This window comes from Trematomus bernacchii, unplaced genomic scaffold (assembly GCF_902827165.1).
Source record: "Trematomus bernacchii unplaced genomic scaffold, fTreBer1.1, whole genome shotgun sequence".
NCBI lineage: Eukaryota > Metazoa > Chordata > Actinopteri > Perciformes > Nototheniidae > Trematomus > Trematomus bernacchii.
In genome coordinates, this window is record NW_022988043.1 from 4,366,315 (window position 1) to 4,384,842 (window position 18,528).

At 37.3% G+C, this 18,528-nt stretch overlaps 1 protein-coding gene across 1 annotated transcript; it reads left to right on the forward strand.

Moving 5' to 3' along the window:
• The first annotated feature begins 619 nt into the window (after nucleotides 1–619).
• On the forward strand, nucleotides 620–18,498 carry LOC117473016 (dual specificity protein phosphatase 26-like). Its single transcript, XM_034118484.1, has 6 exons — nucleotides 620–798; nucleotides 1,261–1,387; nucleotide 4,342; nucleotides 16,831–16,914; nucleotides 17,586–17,831; nucleotides 17,978–18,498. The coding sequence occupies exons 1-5, from the start codon at nucleotides 620–622 to the stop codon at nucleotides 17,777–17,779; spliced, it is 585 nt and encodes a 194-aa protein (XP_033974375.1). The 3' UTR covers nucleotides 17,780–17,831; nucleotides 17,978–18,498.
• The last annotated feature ends 30 nt before the right edge of the window (nucleotides 18,499–18,528 follow it).

An 18,528-nucleotide genomic window follows, 5' to 3' on the forward strand; every position in this document is an offset into this window, starting at 1 on the left:
AAGTGGAAACTGCTGCATGGGTCCAAACTCCTTCCATCTTCCAGATTTGTATAGTGAAGGCAAGGCTAAAATGCAACCAGTCAAAATGCAAGGGGTCATTATTCTGAAGCAATCTATGTACTATCAACATTTATTAGTAATTATAAACGTTAAAGACAAAAAGGTATATTGCTTCTTTAAAGAATTGAAAAATAGCCTGGTTTTGGTTGTCGAGTGGAAACTGCTGCATGGGTCCAAACTCACTCCATCTGCCACTCAGCACACAGGCCTTTAAATAGACAGCTATTTTAATGCAAAAGCACAACACAGGCCCCCAGGGGCGTGGGGCTCGGGATAGATTTAATGTGAGGGTCAAATGGCCTGACAAACCTTAGAGCACCCTGTGCCGAGTACATCTGAGGCAAAGAAGCCGGAGCCTAGAATCACCTGGGTCATTTGTGCTGGTAGTTTGACACAGTGGTTTTAAAAAGCCTGTTGGAAAAACTGTATTTTCCTCTGATAGACGTGGCCTCAAACTGCATGTACGTTTTTTCTTTTTGACTTTTTGTACCGTACTTTTAAAGAACCATACGTTGCCTCATATAAAACCCTGTGCTAAGAGAAGCACACAGAAAACGTGATGTCCTACACATCCAAACTTCCCGTGTCCTGGAATGATACGCCTCCCCCTCGGAAGGTGGAAATTGACCTGAGTTCACCTGGATTGGCGGTGTTTGAGTTGGAAAGACTCTTGTTTACAGGCAAAGCAATCATCAGCCATGCAGACGAAGTGTGGCCAAGGCTTTATATCGGTGACCAGTAAGTTACTCACTTTTTATCCAGCCGATTGCCTCACTAAAGTGGAGCATGTCCTTGTAACTTTTTGCTGTGTACTATATTTTTCAAAATATGGTGTGTGAGACATTTCAACAAATATGACCCAAGTCTAGAGTTTGATACAGTCCACATAGGCGTAAGAGGAACAGATCATAAATCAGATTTAAATGGGGTATGAGTAACTTAAGACCCCCCCATGTTGCATTCCGCATTGGGAGCATGCGTAAACTACAGTTATGCTATGTGAGAGTTTCCACTGATGTGTTGGCATGAAAGCCTGTCTCGGTCATGCATGATTCCAACTTGCATGTCTGAAATTGTCTTTTAAATATCAATTATCACTATGAAATACTTTACATGCATGTGTTTCCTCGAGAAACACCTGCTCTGTTTGTCTGTATATTCGACCTGTTATATGTGAATTCAGAGTTTTGCGCTTTTCAGGAACAGTGCAGAGAACCGGGCCGATCTCACCAAGCATCGAGTCACACACATCCTGAATGCAGCTCACAGCAAACGGGGGGTGCAGCCAGACATCTACGAGTGCATGGAGATCACATACATGGGAGTAGTGTTACCAATCCCGCTTCAATCACATTAGTATGCATAAAAAAGTGACAGGTCACACCTTCTAAGTCCCGCCCCCTAATTATGCTAATGAGCCCCCTTTGATATGCTAATGAGCCCCTTTGTTCGAGGTGTTATCGCGTACAGGTGTTACATCCTCCCGGTAGCCCCCACCCCTCTCAGCCCCCACCCCCCCCCCCCCTTAGCCCCCACCCCTTCTCAGCCCACCCCCCTCCCCCTCACATACAGGTGTTACATCCGCCCTGTAGCCCCCACCCCTCTCAGCCCCCACCCCTCTCAACCCACCCCCTCCTCTCCCCTTACAGTAGGCGTCACATCCTCCCTGTCGCCCCCCACCCCTGAAGATAGTGAGGGGATGGAGTCAGTCATAAAAATAGAAATCTATGCAAAACTAGATAAAAGCCAGTCATTTGAGCTTTGAAACAAATTGATATGATTCGATATTAAACCAACTAATTATAGTAGATTAATTAACTATTCAAACGTGTACAGTAATTTACAATAACACGGGAATAATAAACGGGTCAGCAACAGCGGGTCTCCCCCGTCAGATTAGACTTTACTAGATTAGACTTTACTAGCGTTTATACCCATATCGATCAGATCTAGCTAGTTCTAGCTAATGATATGACTACCTGCTTATTAAAAGACACCTAAACAATAAGCGTCACTATGCAACGGGGTGAGGCCACAAAGTATAGTACAGCATTATGCATTTTGTTTACATGCCCACCGGAACCCCGAGGCATTACCAACAGATCAACGCGCAATCAACCCATACAGGACATCTCTTGCTACACATTATGTGTAGACATTATAATTGACTATTCTTGTCTGTCACATACTCTTTTGTCTGTCACACACTATTCTTGTATGTCACATAAGTGGCGCAACTGATGCGGTATTGCGCTAAAGGGGGCCAGTCAAGAAACGGGTGCAGTATCTGTGCCGGGTTCAGACCCTCCGTCTGAGGCTCTTCATGAAAAATGGAGTCTGGGTGTGTGAGACTGTCTCCCCTCATACCCCCTCCCACCCCCTCCCCTCCCCCCTGCCTGTCACCTCCTGATCTTGCGATCAGCTGTTAATTCTCATTCACTAAGTCACCTAAAACTTTTATTGGAATTGGGTTTTCTTTAGAGCTGTTTTCAGTGAGACAATGCAGTTTCTGATCATTTTAAGTTTCAAGTTTCAAGGCTTTATGGCATATGCCCATTAGTTACAGTGTAGATATGTCAATGAAAAACATAGGTCACAGGCTCCTCCAACAGTGCACATAAAACAGATAAAATACTGCAATTTGTGCGTAATTCTCTCACAAAGGAACTGTAAGATACACGTTTATGTATGGAAAACTATATAACTTGGTAAAATATTCATTCATTTGTAATGAATTGAGTTTTCTTCAAGAATCAAACTCTAAATGGAGAGTTTGTGATTTTAACACTGTTTCGATGAAACAATGCAGTTTTGATAACTTGACTTGACTAACATTACTCTTTTAAATATATGTTTTTTAGATGCTTTACTTTTTGATTTCTTTCATATTATTTTAACACAACATTACTTTTTTCATATTTTTCAACATACATATATATAACATATATATATTTTTTTCTCTCCATTATATTTTTGAATATACAGTGATTTTTATCAAAATACAACATGCAACTATTACATTATACAATATTACGACTTTTTGCGATATTTTCAACACAATATACCTTTTTTTTGTAGGGCTTCAGGATATTTGGCATGTCATGCCTAAAACCGGTGTCATCTTTCCTGAAACTGACGTGCTGTCCGTTTTACAAACAAGTTATCTTTCTGCTTCTTCCCCCTATGAATTTTCCTCCCCCGTCCCTCTTACTACAGCCATCACAACAGCAACCAAGTCAGATCTGTGAAATTAAACACCTCTTCCCAAAGCGTGACTTCCCTATTGAGGGAGTGGGGCAGTGGGGCCTAACACGCTTTGGCCAAATATACTAACATGCAGAACATATGGTATGTTTGAAAAAAGACTAACCATCTATCCAGTTCAAGCTGTCTTTAAGATGTGACATTGCGCTCTGACTTTTCCCCGTAAAATCGTGACAAACTATTACTTATTAAATTTGACCTCATGCTGCTTGGTTGAAAATGATAGATGAGCATTTACCAACAGATCAACGCGCAATCAACCCATACAGGAGATCTCTTTCTACACATTATGTGTTATCACTATAATATCATGTCATTATTTAATGTTGTTTTGTTTGTGTGTGTGTGTACAACGAAGTCTCTTTGAGAGGAAAATTATAACTTTAAAGATCTTAATACCCCCTTATTGTTTAATTACTTCACACAACTATTAAAGAATCCCTATATGAAGTTACATGAGGCTACATTTACTGGTGTGCTTCCCTAGATGATGTAAATAGTCTAAGTGTCATGTTAGGGGGGCATTACGGACCTCAGGAGTCCGCCCTTGGAGGCTTGGAGAGCGGATAAAGAGAGGTGTATTTACTGGGGTTGAGCCCTGGATGATATAAATAGTCCACGTGCCATGGAACTCAGGAGTCCGCCCTTTGAGGCGTTGTTAACATTAATGCTTTTTGCTTTTGTTTTTGTTACTAAGATACTTTTTTAGCCTTATGATAGGATGAACTTAAGCTGTAGTCAATAAAGACATGTTTAATAGAGTGTTGCTGTTAGAGAACATACCTGCGCAGCACTCCACCACGTCTTGGCTTTGGCTTCATGGCCTTCACTGTCCTCTCCCTTTGAGTTTTTTCAAAGGCTGGGATACATTTTTCCAAATGATCACTTGTTACATGGTGACAAACATATGGTTATATAACCTTAAAGAACTAACAAAAAATAATTAAGTATTTGCAATGCATAAACATAGAAGTTATCACTGTCAATATTATTCACCTGGGCATTAGTGGGCTTGAGGGTCTCAGGGAGCGTGGACAAAGTGACTTGTCTCTGTATTTGAGGATTCTCAGTGCAGGCACTAACAGGAAGCTGCTGTGCATTAGTGGAGAGTCCTCTGAAGGCAGCTGTTATTTCATTCACACACTCATCTGCTACCTGCTGACTCCTCATAGTAAGTCTAGCCAAGTTAGCTGTTAAGTTGTCCATACCATCGCTTGATAACTGGTAACTTTTGATTGACAGTCCAGCCATGGCAGCTGCCAACTCGTCCATATAATTCTTAAGAACGTGGTGACAATACTACAAAAAAAAGTGTATATATTAGGTCAGTTAACCTTGAAGAGCTAAACAGTTCAAGTGGTAAGTAACTAAGTATTTTCAATGAATAAACATAGAAATGATCACTGTCATATTATATAATCACTTAATATGGAGATAAGTAAAACTGACACAGACAGTTTAAACTGCTTGTTAAAACGCTATTGCTTATTGTGTTTTCTCAGCACACTAACATAAATAAGGATGTATAATATAAAAAACTAGAAAACGATATAGTATTTTCAAGTCTTACTTTAGTATGGTAAAATTAAGAATAAGTCACATTAAAGTGTGTCATGATTTTCCGTAAAAAAGTCAAGTATAGTTTGTCAAAAGAATATGAAAAAATCATTTTGTAGAGTAGTATGTTGAAAATCTCAGTGTTTAACTGAACACACCTACATGTGATAACGCCTCGAACAAAGGGGTAATTAGCATACAAAGGGGGGTCACTAGCATCAGTGGGGGAAAGGTGCTACGGGAATGAACTTTGAGGAGGGGGAACTTGTAAGAATTTCCAGCTTTTGAAGATAATTATATGGTACCCGTCCTTACAGCTAAACAAATCCTATGCCAGGTATTCTACAGACCACAAGAAGCACAAGAAGCCCCAGAAAGTATTACATTCAGAGCTAATAATGGTGAAACCGAAGAAGAAGCAAAGCAGATTATAATCGTTGCGGGTGAAAGGATAGAGAATTTGCAAGTGATGTTAATGCACTTATCTGATATAAAAAAATGCATTCATTTACTTCCAAGAGACCCCTAAACATCTACTTGGGCAATGTGAATTGAACGATAAACCGATCACTGTAAATGAAACGCGGAGAGAAGCAGCAGTGCAAATCGTTAAGTCTATTACCTTGAATGCACTACGACATTAACTTGGTCAAATGTAATATGTCTTTCTGAAAATGTGGCGAATGGTGTGTTTTTCAATTAAGCAACCATAACAAATTAAAATGTGTTTTATTCTTGCTTTCATATATAGTAATAGTATTAACTCCTTTGACTAGACTGTACTAAAATAAGACGTTTCACTGTTAAATAAAAAAATGGAAGTAGAAAATTGAGATAATGATGAGGTTCGTTATGTATCCAGTAACTATGAACAGCAGTTGAAAATGTTATTTAACCCTTTAACTCTAATAGACAAATCTAAAATAGCCTCTAGCTTATCTATAAGTTTGTGATTTTAACACTTATTCACTGACACAAGGCAGATTTTGGCTTTTTTCTCATGCCAAGATACTTTTAGACACACTTTGAGGTATGCAAAACCTTAAAACTAGAAAATGAAGTACATTGTCTGATTAGATTTTTTCTTAAAGACTGTTTCTCTAAAAGGCAAGTTTTGTGATTTTTAACACTTATTTACTTTTTTCTCTCTTTTCTTGTGTTACCAAGATACTTTTAGATACACTTTTGATGTATGCAACACTTAACAAAAGGGTATAATATGAAGTACTTTGTAAGGAATGGGGGTTTCTTTAATACCCCGTTTTTTTATTTTTAAAAACACTTGTACAGTTAAATAATGTAGGTTTTCTCTGATATTTTAGTTATTTTCAGCTACCAAGATACTTTTTTGATACACTTTAATGTAGGAACATTTGGCAACTGGTAGAATGTCAATTATTTTGTAATAAAATGTATTTTCTTAAAGACTGTGACTCTAAAAGGGGAAGTTTTTTTTTTTTTTTTCTCCCGTTGTCTTTCACTTACTTTTTTGGATACAGTTTTATGTATGACAACTTTACAACTGGTAGAAAGTTAAGTACTTTTTCTGAACAGATTTTCTTTAAGACTGTGACTCTTAAAGGTAAGACAATCCAGTTTTATGGAAGTAACTTACATTTTTTTTTTGTTTTGTTTTTTCTCCTACAAAGATACTTATAGTTACACTTTAATGGATGCAAAACTTTATAACTTGGTAAAATATTCATTATTTTGTAATGAATTGAGTTTTCTTTTTTGTTTTTGTTTTTCAACATACTATTGTACACAATGACTTTTCCATATATATATATATATATATATATTTTTTTTTCAGACAAACTATACTTTTGACTTTTTCCGTAAAATCGTGACAAACTATTACTTATTCTTACATTTGACCTCTTGCTGCTTGGTTGGAAATGATAGATGAAAAAGCTACAAAGCTTAAAGAACTTTTCTAAAAACTCTCAATTCTACAGATGACTCCCCCCACTCAACGCAATAAGTCCACCCCCCACTCAGCAAATCATCTAAAACGAAGGACCCCACTAAGACGCCCGTTGAAAACTAGCCAGGGATCTGAGAAAAACCAAGTCTCCCCCCGCGAGATGCAGCCAGGAACAAACTCCTGGACTACTATCGTCCCCAGCATTGTGGACACCCAAATCTTGCAATACTACAGCTGCTGATGTTACTCCTGGGGCCAAGACGTCTCTGTTTTTGAACATAGTGAAATCGGAGTTGGTTGATATTCTGGAGAGGGTGCTGCATCGGTACAGAGAAGAAATCTGCAATGGATCCCGAGTCAGTCACCCCAGCCAGAGGCAACACGATTGTGTGAATGACATTCCAGAATATTTCTTCAGAAACAATTACAACGCGTTAATGAAAAAGACTTTGGCTCGCCGACTTCATTACTGCGATTGACCAGAGTCTTAATGATATAAACATTTACATAGCTGAATGAAGGATCCAAGGCGCTTCGGAGGCTTTTCTGCACAATCTCAAAAACTGCAGACGCCTCAAGGAGAGACTTGAAAAGATCCACGCCGAGCTGGATGGAGAGGAAGAAGACTAATAACCAGCGGTTGATTTGAAGCCGGGGATTTTTTCGATACTTTGACTTTTCTTTAAAGTAAAATAAAAATGGGTAACTACTATGGAAAACAATCTGTATTTATCTATCAGAATGCAGTCAATACCTGTTTAATAAGTGTGTTGTTGATGACGATTGAAAACAGAATGAGTAGTGATCCCCGTGTAAACAGAACGGCTGAAGTTTGTAAACTAGAAGACATTTTGGATATCGTTCATTCTGGCAGTACTATTCCGGGTCATTGGGAAACGATTGTAAACGAAACATTTAAAGTGGTACTGGAATCTTCATTTTCCGAAACATTCTGTAACATTACCGAAGAAATGAAACAAACACCAAAAGTGTATCATGTGCTCGCATTGTATGCTCTGTTTGTAGATGTAATGCATCTTTGTGTCAAAAACAGCATACACATGAATACTTTGGCCGAAGTGCAAAAACTCCATTATAATATTTCCCTTCATCTGGGGGATTCTATGCTGGAAAAGATCCTGGGGATGTTGCAATCAGTATAAATGTATTATTGATTCCTATGGGGTGAAAACAATAAATTGTAAATATGAAATTCTGCAAATAAAAAAAGTGTTTTTTACATTTAAAAAAAACTTGTCTTCAAATCATAGTATAGTATTTCCTACATATCATTTTAAAAAAGAGTCACAGTGTAGAATGTCCAAACATTTAATTTAAAAGTACTAGTATAGTATGTTAAAAGTATCTTGAAAAAAGTCCAAGTATAGTATGTAGTTAAGAAATATATTATATAGTTTTGTCTGCAATGTCAGTATAGGATCTCTAATAAAAAAATAAAAAAATGAGAGAAAGTCATAGTATAGTTTGACAAAAAGATCCTGAAAAAGTCATGACACTGTGTGTTGAAATGGTTTTGAATAAACACATCAGTATTTTAAAAAGTAAAATTGTATCAAGTGCATCAGACAACTCAAATTACTCCATTTGAACCATATTATAAATAAGTAAAGAATGGTCATAGTATATAGCAGGGGTGTTTAATAGTTTTCTGTGTGTCGGTGTTTCAGTGTTTCAGTGTTTCAGTGTTTCTGTGTTTCAGTGTTTCAGTGTTTTGTGTTTTTGTGTGTCAGTATTTCAGTGTTTCAGTGTTTCAGTGTTTTGTGTGTCAGTGTTTCAGTGTTTCAGTGTTTCAGTGTTTCTGTGTTTCAGTGTTTCAGTGTTTTCAGTATTTCAGTGTTTTGTGTTTCAGTGTTTCAGTGTTTCAGTGTTTTGTGTTTCTGTGTTTTGTGTTTCAGTGTTTTTTGTGTTTCAGTGTTTCAGTGTTTTTGTGTTTCTGTGTTTCTGTGTTTTTGTGTGTCAGTGTTTTCAGTGTGTCAGTGTTTCAGTGTTGCAGTGTTTCAGTGTTTTCAGTGTTTCGTGTTTCAGTGTTTCAGTGTTTCAGTGTTTTTGTGTTTCAGTGTTTTGTGTGTCAGAGTGTCAGTGTTTACAGCCTTTCTTTGCTCTGATCAATCCCCAGGGATCCTCCCCTGGAAGGAATATAGCAGGATGAGAGAAAAACATTTAAAAAAAACGTATCTTAGAAGTGGCTATAACATTTGATGCAATTCTAAAAGATAGTCAGATTCCTAAAAAGTTACAAACGGATGCTGGAAAAGAATTATTTGTTTCTTCAGCAAGGCTTCAAAAATCTTGTTAAATAATTCTTTTCCAGCATCCGTTTGTAACTTTTTAGGAATCTGACTATCTTTTAGAATTGCATCAAATGTTATAGCCACTTCTAAGATACGTTTTTTTTTAAATGTTTTTCTCTCATCCTGCTATATTCCTTCCAGGGGAGGATCCCTGGGGATTGATCAGAGCAAAGAAAGGCTGTAAACACTGACACTCTGACACACAAAACACTGAAACACAAAAACACTGAAACACTGAAACACTGAAACACGAAACACTGAAAACACTGAAACACTGCAACACTGAAACACTGACACACTGAAAACACTGACACACAAAAACACAGAAACACAGAAACACAAAAACACTGAAACACTGAAACACAAAAAACACTGAAACACAAAACACAGAAACACAAAACACTGAAACACTGAAACACTGAAACACAAAACACTGAAATACTGAAAACACTGAAACACTGAAACACAGAAACACTGAAACACTGAAACACTGAAACACTGACACACAAAACACTGAAACACTGAAACACTGAAATACTGACACACAAAAACACAAAACACTGAAACACTGAAACACAGAAACACTGAAACACTGAAACACTGAAACACCGACACACAGAAAACTATTAAACACCCCTGCTATATACTATGACCATTCTTTACTTATTTATAATATGGTTCAAATGGAGTAATTTGAGTTGTCTGATGCACTTGATACAATTTTACTTTTTAAAATACTGATGTGTTTATTCAAAACCATTTCAACACACAGTGTCATGACTTTTTCAGGATCTTTTTGTCAAACTATACTATGACTTTCTCTCATTTTTTTATTTTTTTATTAGAGATCCTATACTGACATTGCAGACAAAACTATATAATATATTTCTTAACTACATACTATACTTGGACTTTTTTCAAGATACTTTTAACATACTATACTAGTACTTTTAAATTAAATGTTTGGACATTCTACACTGTGACTCTTTTTTAAAATGATATGTAGGAAATACTATACTATGATTTGAAGACAAGTTTTTTTTAAATGTAAAAAACACTTTTTTTATTTGCAGAATTTCATATTTACAATTTATTGTTTTCACCCCATAGGAATCAATAATACATTTATACTGATTGCAACATCCCCAGGATCTTTTCCAGCATAGAATCCCCCAGATGAAGGGAAATATTATAATGGAGTTTTTGCACTTCGGCCAAAGTATTCATGTGTATGCTGTTTTTGACACAAAGATGCATTACATCTACAAACAGAGCATACAATGCGAGCACATGATACACTTTTGGTGTTTGTTTCATTTCTTCGGTAATGTTACAGAATGTTTCGGAAAATGAAGATTCCAGTACCACTTTAAATGTTTCGTTTACAATCGTTTCCCAATGACCCGGAATAGTACTGCCAGAATGAACGATATCCAAAATGTCTTCTAGTTTACAAACTTCAGCCGTTCTGTTTACACGGGGATCACTACTCATTCTGTTTTCAATCGTCATCAACAACACACTTATTAAACAGGTATTGACTGCATTCTGATAGATAAATACAGATTGTTTTCCATAGTAGTTACCCATTTTTATTTTACTTTAAAGAAAAGTCAAAGTATCGAAAAAATCCCCGGCTTCAAATCAACCGCTGGTTATTAGTCTTCTTCCTCTCCATCCAGCTCGGCGTGGATCTTTTCAAGTCTCTCCTTGAGGCGTCTGCAGTTTTTGAGATTGTGCAGAAAAGCCTCCGAAGCGCCTTGGATCCTTCATTCAGCTATGTAAATGTTTATATCATTAAGACTCTGGTCAATCGCAGTAATGAAGTCGGCGAGCCAAAGTCTTTTTCATTAACGCGTTGTAATTGTTTCTGAAGAAATATTCTGGAATGTCATTCACACAATCGTGTTGCCTCTGGCTGGGGTGACTGACTCGGGATCCATTGCAGATTTCTTCTCTGTACCGATGCAGCACCCTCTCCAGAATATCAACCAACTCCGATTTCACTATGTTCAAAAACAGAGACGTCTTGGCCCCAGGAGTAACATCAGCAGCTGTAGTATTGCAAGATTTGGGTGTCCACAATGCTGGGGACGATAGTAGTCCAGGAGTTTGTTCCTGGCTGCATCTCGCGGGGGGAGACTTGGTTTTTCTCAGATCCCTGGCTAGTTTTCAACGGGCGTCTTAGTGGGGTCCTTCGTTTTAGATGATTTGCTGAGTGGGGGGGGTGGACTTATTGCGTTGAGTGGGGGGAGTCATCTGTAGAATTGAGAGTTTTTAGAAAAGTTCTTTAAGCTTTGTAGCTTTTTCATCTATCATTTCCAACCAAGCAGCAAGAGGTCAAATGTAAGAATAAGTAATAGTTTGTCACGATTTTACGGAAAAAGTCAAAAGTATAGTTTGTCTGAAAAAAAAATATATATATATATATGGAAAAGTCATTGTGTACAATAGTATGTTGAAAAACAAAAACAAAAAAGAAAACTCAATTCATTACAAAATAATGAATATTTTACCAAGTTATAAAGTTTTGCATCCATTAAAGTGTAACTATAAGTATCTTTGTAGGAGAAAAAACAAAAAAAAAATTATTTAAGTTACTTCCATAAAACTGGATTGTCTTACCTTTAAGAGTCACAGTCTTAAAGAAAATCTGTTCAGAAAAAGTACTTAACTTTCTACCAGTTGTAAAGTTGTCATACATAAAACTGTATCCAAAAAAGTAAGTGAAAGACAACGGGAGAAAAAAAAAAAAAAACTTCCCCTTTTAGAGTCACAGTCTTTAAAAAAATACATTTTATTACAAAATAATTGACATTCTACCAGTTGCCAAATGTTCCTACATTAAAGTGTATCAAAAAAGTATCTTGGTAGCTGAAAATAACTAAAATATCAGAGAAAACCTACATTATTTAACTGTACAAGTGTTTTTAAAAATAAAAAAACGGGGTATTAAAGAAACCCCCATTCCTTACAAAGTACTTCATATTATACCCTTTTGTTAAGTGTTGCATACATCAAAAGTGTATCTAAAAGTATCTTGGTAACACAAGAAAAGAGAGAAAAAAGTAAATAAGTGTTAAAAATCACAAAACTTGCCTTTTAGAGAAACAGTCTTTAAGAAAAAATCTAATCAGACAATGTACTTCATTTTCTAGTTTTAAGGTTTTGCATACCTCAAAGTGTGTCTAAAAGTATCTTGGCATGAGAAAAAAGCCAAAATCTGCCTTGTGTCAGTGAATAAGTGTTAAAATCACAAACTTATAGATAAGCTAGAGGCTATTTTAGATTTGTCTATTAGAGTTAAAGGGTTAAATAACATTTTCAACTGCTGTTCATAGTTACTGGATACATAACGAACCTCATCATTATCTCGATTTTCTACTTCCATTTTTTTATTTAACAGTGAAACGTCTTATTTTAGTACAGTCTAGTCAAAGGAGTTAATACTATTACTATATATGAAAGCAAGAATAAAACACATTTTAATTTGTTATGGTTGCTTAATTGAAAAACACACCATTCGCCACATTTTCAGAAAGACATATTACATTTGACCAAGTTAATGTCGTAGTGCATTCAAGGTAATAGACTTAACGATTTGCACTGCTGCTTCTCTCCGCGTTTCATTTACAGTGATCGGTTTATCGTTCAATTCACATTGCCCAAGTAGATGTTTAGGGGTCTCTTGGAAGTAAATGAATGCATTTTTTTATATCAGATAAGTGCATTAACATCACTTGCAAATTCTCTATCCTTTCACCCGCAACGATTATAATCTGCTTTGCTTCTTCTTCGGTTTCACCATTATTAGCTCTGAATGTAATACTTTCTGGGGCTTCTTGTGCTTCTTGTGGTCTGTAGAATACCTGGCATAGGATTTGTTTAGCTGTAAGGACGGGTACCATATAATTATCTTCAAAAGCTGGAAATTCTTACAAGTTCCCCCTCCTCAAAGTTCATTCCCGTAGCACCTTTCCCCCACTGATGCTAGTGACCCCCCTTTGTATGCTAATTACCCCTTTGTTCGAGGCGTTATCACATGTAGGTGTGTTCAGTTAAACACTGAGATTTTCAACATACTACTCTACAAAATGATTTTTTCATATTCTTTTGACAAACTATACTTGACTTTTTTACGGAAAATCATGACACACTTTAATGTGACTTATTCTTAATTTTACCATACTAAAGTAAGACTTGAAAATACTATATCGTTTTCTAGTTTTTTATATTATACATCCTTATTTATGTTAGTGTGCTGAGAAAACACAATAAGCAATAGCGTTTTAACAAGCAGTTTAAACTGTCTGTGTCAGTTTTACTTATCTCCATATTAAGTGATTATATAATATGACAGTGATCATTTCTATGTTTATTCATTGCAAATACTTAGTTACTTACCACTTGAACTGTTTAGCTCTTCAAGGTTAACTGACCTAATATATACACTTTTTTTGTAGTATTGTCACCACGTTCTTAAGAATTATATGGACGAGTTGGCAGCTGCCATGGCTGGACTGTCAATCAAAAGTTACCAGTTATCAAGCGATGGTATGGACAACTTAACAGCTAACTTGGCTAGACTTACTATGAGGAGTCAGCAGGTAGCAGATGAGTGTGTGAATGAAATAACAGCTGCCTTCAGAGGACTCTCCACTAATGCACAGCAGCTTCCTGTTAGTGCCTGCACTGAGAATCCTCAAATACAGAGACAAGTCACTTTGTCCACGCTCCCTGAGACCCTCAAGCCCACTAATGCCCAGGTGAATAATATTGACAGTGATAACTTCTATGTTTATGCATTGCAAATACTTAATTATTTTTTGTTAGTTCTTTAAGGTTATATAACCATATGTTTGTCACCATGTAACAAGTGATCATTTGGAAAAATGTATCCCAGCCTTTGAAAAAACTCAAAGGGAGAGGACAGTGAAGGCCATGAAGCCAAAGCCAAGACGTGGTGGAGTGCTGCGCAGGTATGTTCTCTAACAGCAACACTCTATTAAACATGTCTTTATTGACTACAGCTTAAGTTCATCCTATCATAAGGCTAAAAAAGTATCTTAGTAACAAAAACAAAAGCAAAAAGCATTAATGTTAACAACGCCTCAAAGGGCGGACTCCTGAGTTCCATGGCACGTGGACTATTTATATCATCCAGGGCTCAACCCCAGTAAATACACCTCTCTTTATCCGCTCTCCAAGCCTCCAAGGGCGGACTCCTGAGGTCCGTAATGCCCCCCTAACATGACACTTAGACTATTTACATCATCTAGGGAAGCACACCAGTAAATGTAGCCTCATGTAACTTCATATAGGGATTCTTTAATAGTTGTGTGAAGTAATTAAACAATAAGGGGGTATTAAGATCTTTAAATTATAATTTTCCTCTCAAAGAGACTTCGTTGTACACACACACACAAACAAAACAACATTAAATAATGACATGATATTATAGTGATAACACATAATGTGTAGAAAGAGATCTCCTGTATGGGTTGATTGCGCGTTGATCTGTTGGTAAATGCTCATCTATCATTTTCAACCAAGCAGCATGAGGTCAAATTTAATAAGTAATAGTTTGTCACGATTTTACGGGGAAAAGTCAGAGCGCAATGTCACATCTTAAAGACAGCTTGAACTGGATAGATGGTTAGTCTTTTTTCAAACATACCATATGTTCTGCATGTTAGTATATTTGGCCAAAGCGTGTTAGGCCCCACTGCCCCACTCCCTCAATAGGGAAGTCACGCTTTGGGAAGAGGTGTTTAATTTCACAGATCTGACTTGGTTGCTGTTGTGATGGCTGTAGTAAGAGGGACGGGGGAGGAAAATTCATAGGGGGAAGAAGCAGAAAGATAACTTGTTTGTAAAACGGACAGCACGTCAGTTTCAGGAAAGATGACACCGGTTTTAGGCATGACATGCCAAATATCCTGAAGCCCTACAAAAAAAAGGTATATTGTGTTGAAAATATCGCAAAAAGTCGTAATATTGTATAATGTAATAGTTGCATGTTGTATTTTGATAAAAATCACTGTATATTCAAAAATATAATGGAGAGAAAAAAATATATATATGTTATATATATGTATGTTGAAAAATATGAAAAAAGTAATGTTGTGTTAAAATAATATGAAAGAAATCAAAAAGTAAAGCATCTAAAAAACATATATTTAAAAGAGTAATGTTAGTCAAGTCAAGTTATCAAAACTGCATTGTTTCATCGAAACAGTGTTAAAATCACAAACTCTCCATTTAGAGTTTGATTCTTGAAGAAAACTCAATTCATTACAAATGAATGAATATTTTACCAAGTTATATAGTTTTCCATACATAAACGTGTATCTTACAGTTCCTTTGTGAGAGAATTACGCACAAATTGCAGTATTTTATCTGTTTTATGTGCACTGTTGGAGGAGCCTGTGACCTATGTTTTTCATTGACATATCTACACTGTAGCTAATGGGCATATGCCATAAAGCCTTGAAACTTGAAACTTAAAATGATCAGAAACTGCATTGTCTCACTGAAAACAGCTCTAAAGAAAACCCAATTCCAATAAAAGTTTTAGGTGACTTAGTGAATGAGAATTAACAGCTGATCGCAAGATCAGGAGGTGACAGGCAGGGGGGAGGGGAGGGGGGTGGGAGGGGGTATGAGGGGAGACAGTCTCACACACCCAGACTCCATTTTTCATGAAGAGCCTCAGACGGAGGGTCTGAACCCGGCACAGATACTGCACCCGTTTCTTGACTGGCCCCCTTTAGCGCAATACCGCATCAGTTGCGCCACTTATGTGACATACAAGAATAGTGTGTGACAGACAAAAGAGTATGTGACAGACAAGAATAGTCAATTATAATGTCTACACATAATGTGTAGCAAGAGATGTCCTGTATGGGTTGATTGCGCGTTGATCTGTTGGTAATGCCTCGGGGTTCCGGTGGGCATGTAAACAAAATGCATAATGCTGTACTATACTTTGTGGCCTCACCCCGTTGCATAGTGACGCTTATTGTTTAGGTGTCTTTTAATAAGCAGGTAGTCATATCATTAGCTAGAACTAGCTAGATCTGATCGATATGGGTATAAACGCTAGTAAAGTCTAATCTAGTAAAGTCTAATCTGACGGGGGAGACCCGCTGTTGCTGACCCGTTTATTATTCCCGTGTTATTGTAAATTACTGTACACGTTTGAATAGTTAATTAATCTACTATAATTAGTTGGTTTAATATCGAATCATATCAATTTGTTTCAAAGCTCAAATGACTGGCTTTTATCTAGTTTTGCATAGATTTCTATTTTTATGACTGACTCCATCCCCTCACTATCTTCAGGGGTGGGGGGCGACAGGGAGGATGTGACGCCTACTGTAAGGGGAGAGGAGGGGGTGGGTTGAGAGGGGTGGGGGCTGAGAGGGGTGGGGGCTACAGGGCGGATGTAACACCTGTATGTGAGGGGGAGGGGGGTGGGCTGAGAAGGGGTGGGGGCTAAGGGGGGGGGTGGGGGCTGAGAGGGGTGGGGGCTACCGGGAGGATGTAACACCTGTATGCGATAACACCTCGAACAAAGGGGCTCATTAGCATATCAAAGGGGGCTCATTAGCATAATTAGGGGGCGGGACTTAGAAGGTGTGACCTGTCACTTTTTTATGCATACTAATGTGATTGAAGCGGGATTGGTAACACTACTCATGGGCATAGAGGCTCATGACTCCTGTGGCTTTGACATGAGCGTCAACTTCAGGGCAGCAGCAGACTTCATCCACAGGGCTCTCAGCAGAGGAGGTGAGGGGAGGGGTAGAACATTAATTTAAAAGGCAGTTGTCTAATAAAAATAATCTTCAACTGGCAAGATGGTTTCAGATTCTTAGCCGAAATATACAGTTAAACTGATTCCACACAAATGAGACATGAATAGGTTAACTGTAGATCTAAAAGACTATAATACACTGATCTGGTCTGCAGAGTAGCTTAAAAAACTCACAAAAATCATCACTTAAATTATAGATTGTACTCCTATCATGATTTCTCCGCTAATCCCTTTCTACTTTGTTTCAAGAAACAAATGTGTTTCTTTTAAGCTCACAGAGACACACATGATGCAGGACTTCTTAGCTTCTTAGCTTCACCTCAGTTTATATCAAGTCTTTTCTATTTACCAAATACTTTATATCTTTATTGTGACAGTATTGTTGGGCCAACCATTCATGATTTCACAAATTCTTTACACAATTACAATTTTTATAAATAAAATTATAAGTGGGTGGAGCCAAATAATACAAGAGTTTGGTCAATCAAGAAAATTAAATCACTTTACTGTAATTTAGCCTTTCAATTTAGGATAAGACAACACTTACAATAATCCAAAATATGAAACAATATCTAATTTCACCATATTGATAAAGTATAGATATGATATGGCCCAGCCCTCATTGCTATGTTTCTATGTTTCCCAGGCAAAGTGTTGGTGCACTGCCATGTAGGAGTGAGCCGCTCTGCCACCCTGGTCCTGGCTTACCTGATGCTGAAGCACAACCTGAGCCTCGTGGAGGCCATTTGTGCGGTGAAACAAAACCGGGGGGTCATCCCTAATCGAGGTTTCCTCCGACAGCTCATCAGACTGGACGGCCAGCTCTTTGGCAAACACTGAACGCTGCTGGGTAGCATGTTGAGCAGATCCAGAACATGAGGGAAATAACATGGTAAAGAAAGCTCAAGTGTGCCGCGTATTATTATATTTTGAGATACACTGATTTAAAAGCACTTCTAGTACTACTATTTATATATATTCTGTCAATTTGTACATGTTAATGAATTGTGTGTGTTTTTTTTTTTAAATGTCTTGCAGACAATCGGTGCTACAGAAACAATATCACATCAAATACATATTTTATTAAAAAAAAGCAGTTTCTTTACAAGTCCATGTGTGCAAAGTGTCTATTCTGAGAGACTAGTTGTGAGACATGTTTCCATATGTTTCTGTTTCAATGAGTTTCAGAGATATTACTAATCTTTTCAGCATCTGTTGAGCTGCCTCTTGTTGCATTCTGAACTGATTTAATCCCTGCTTTTTTCTTTTATGGGCAAGGCTTAATTTTCTTGACCTGATCAGCTTTTAAATGCCATCAGTTACCTCAGGCTCTGTTTGATTCTGCTTGTCTTTTTTGGCTTCAAGTTGCTTTATCCACATGAACACATTTCAATACAATGAGCCAATCTGCTTTGTTTATGTCCTCTGAGAGGGAAGCTTTGCTTTAGTTTTCAGAGATCTGATTTTTTATGTATAGGGCATATGCAAAAGAAATGTTCTTGTTAGGTGCAAGTATCACAGAATGATTGCTAAGATGGTATTCTCCCACTTTTGCTCATACTGCTACTCTTTGACGCCAAGGTACGACC

Excerpts from the sequence above, each read along its gene's own strand:
- LOC117473016 (XM_034118484.1), top strand. The coding sequence starts at position 620 with ATGTCCTACACATCCAAACTTCCCGTGTCCTGGAATGATACGCCTCCC. Across the intron at positions 799-1,260 it reads AGGCTTTATATCGGTGACCA|GAACAGTGCAGAGAACCGGG; the intron begins GTAAGTTACTCA and ends TGCGCTTTTCAG. Across the intron at positions 16,915-17,585 it reads CAGGGCTCTCAGCAGAGGAG|GCAAAGTGTTGGTGCACTGC; the intron begins GTGAGGGGAGGG and ends TATGTTTCCCAG.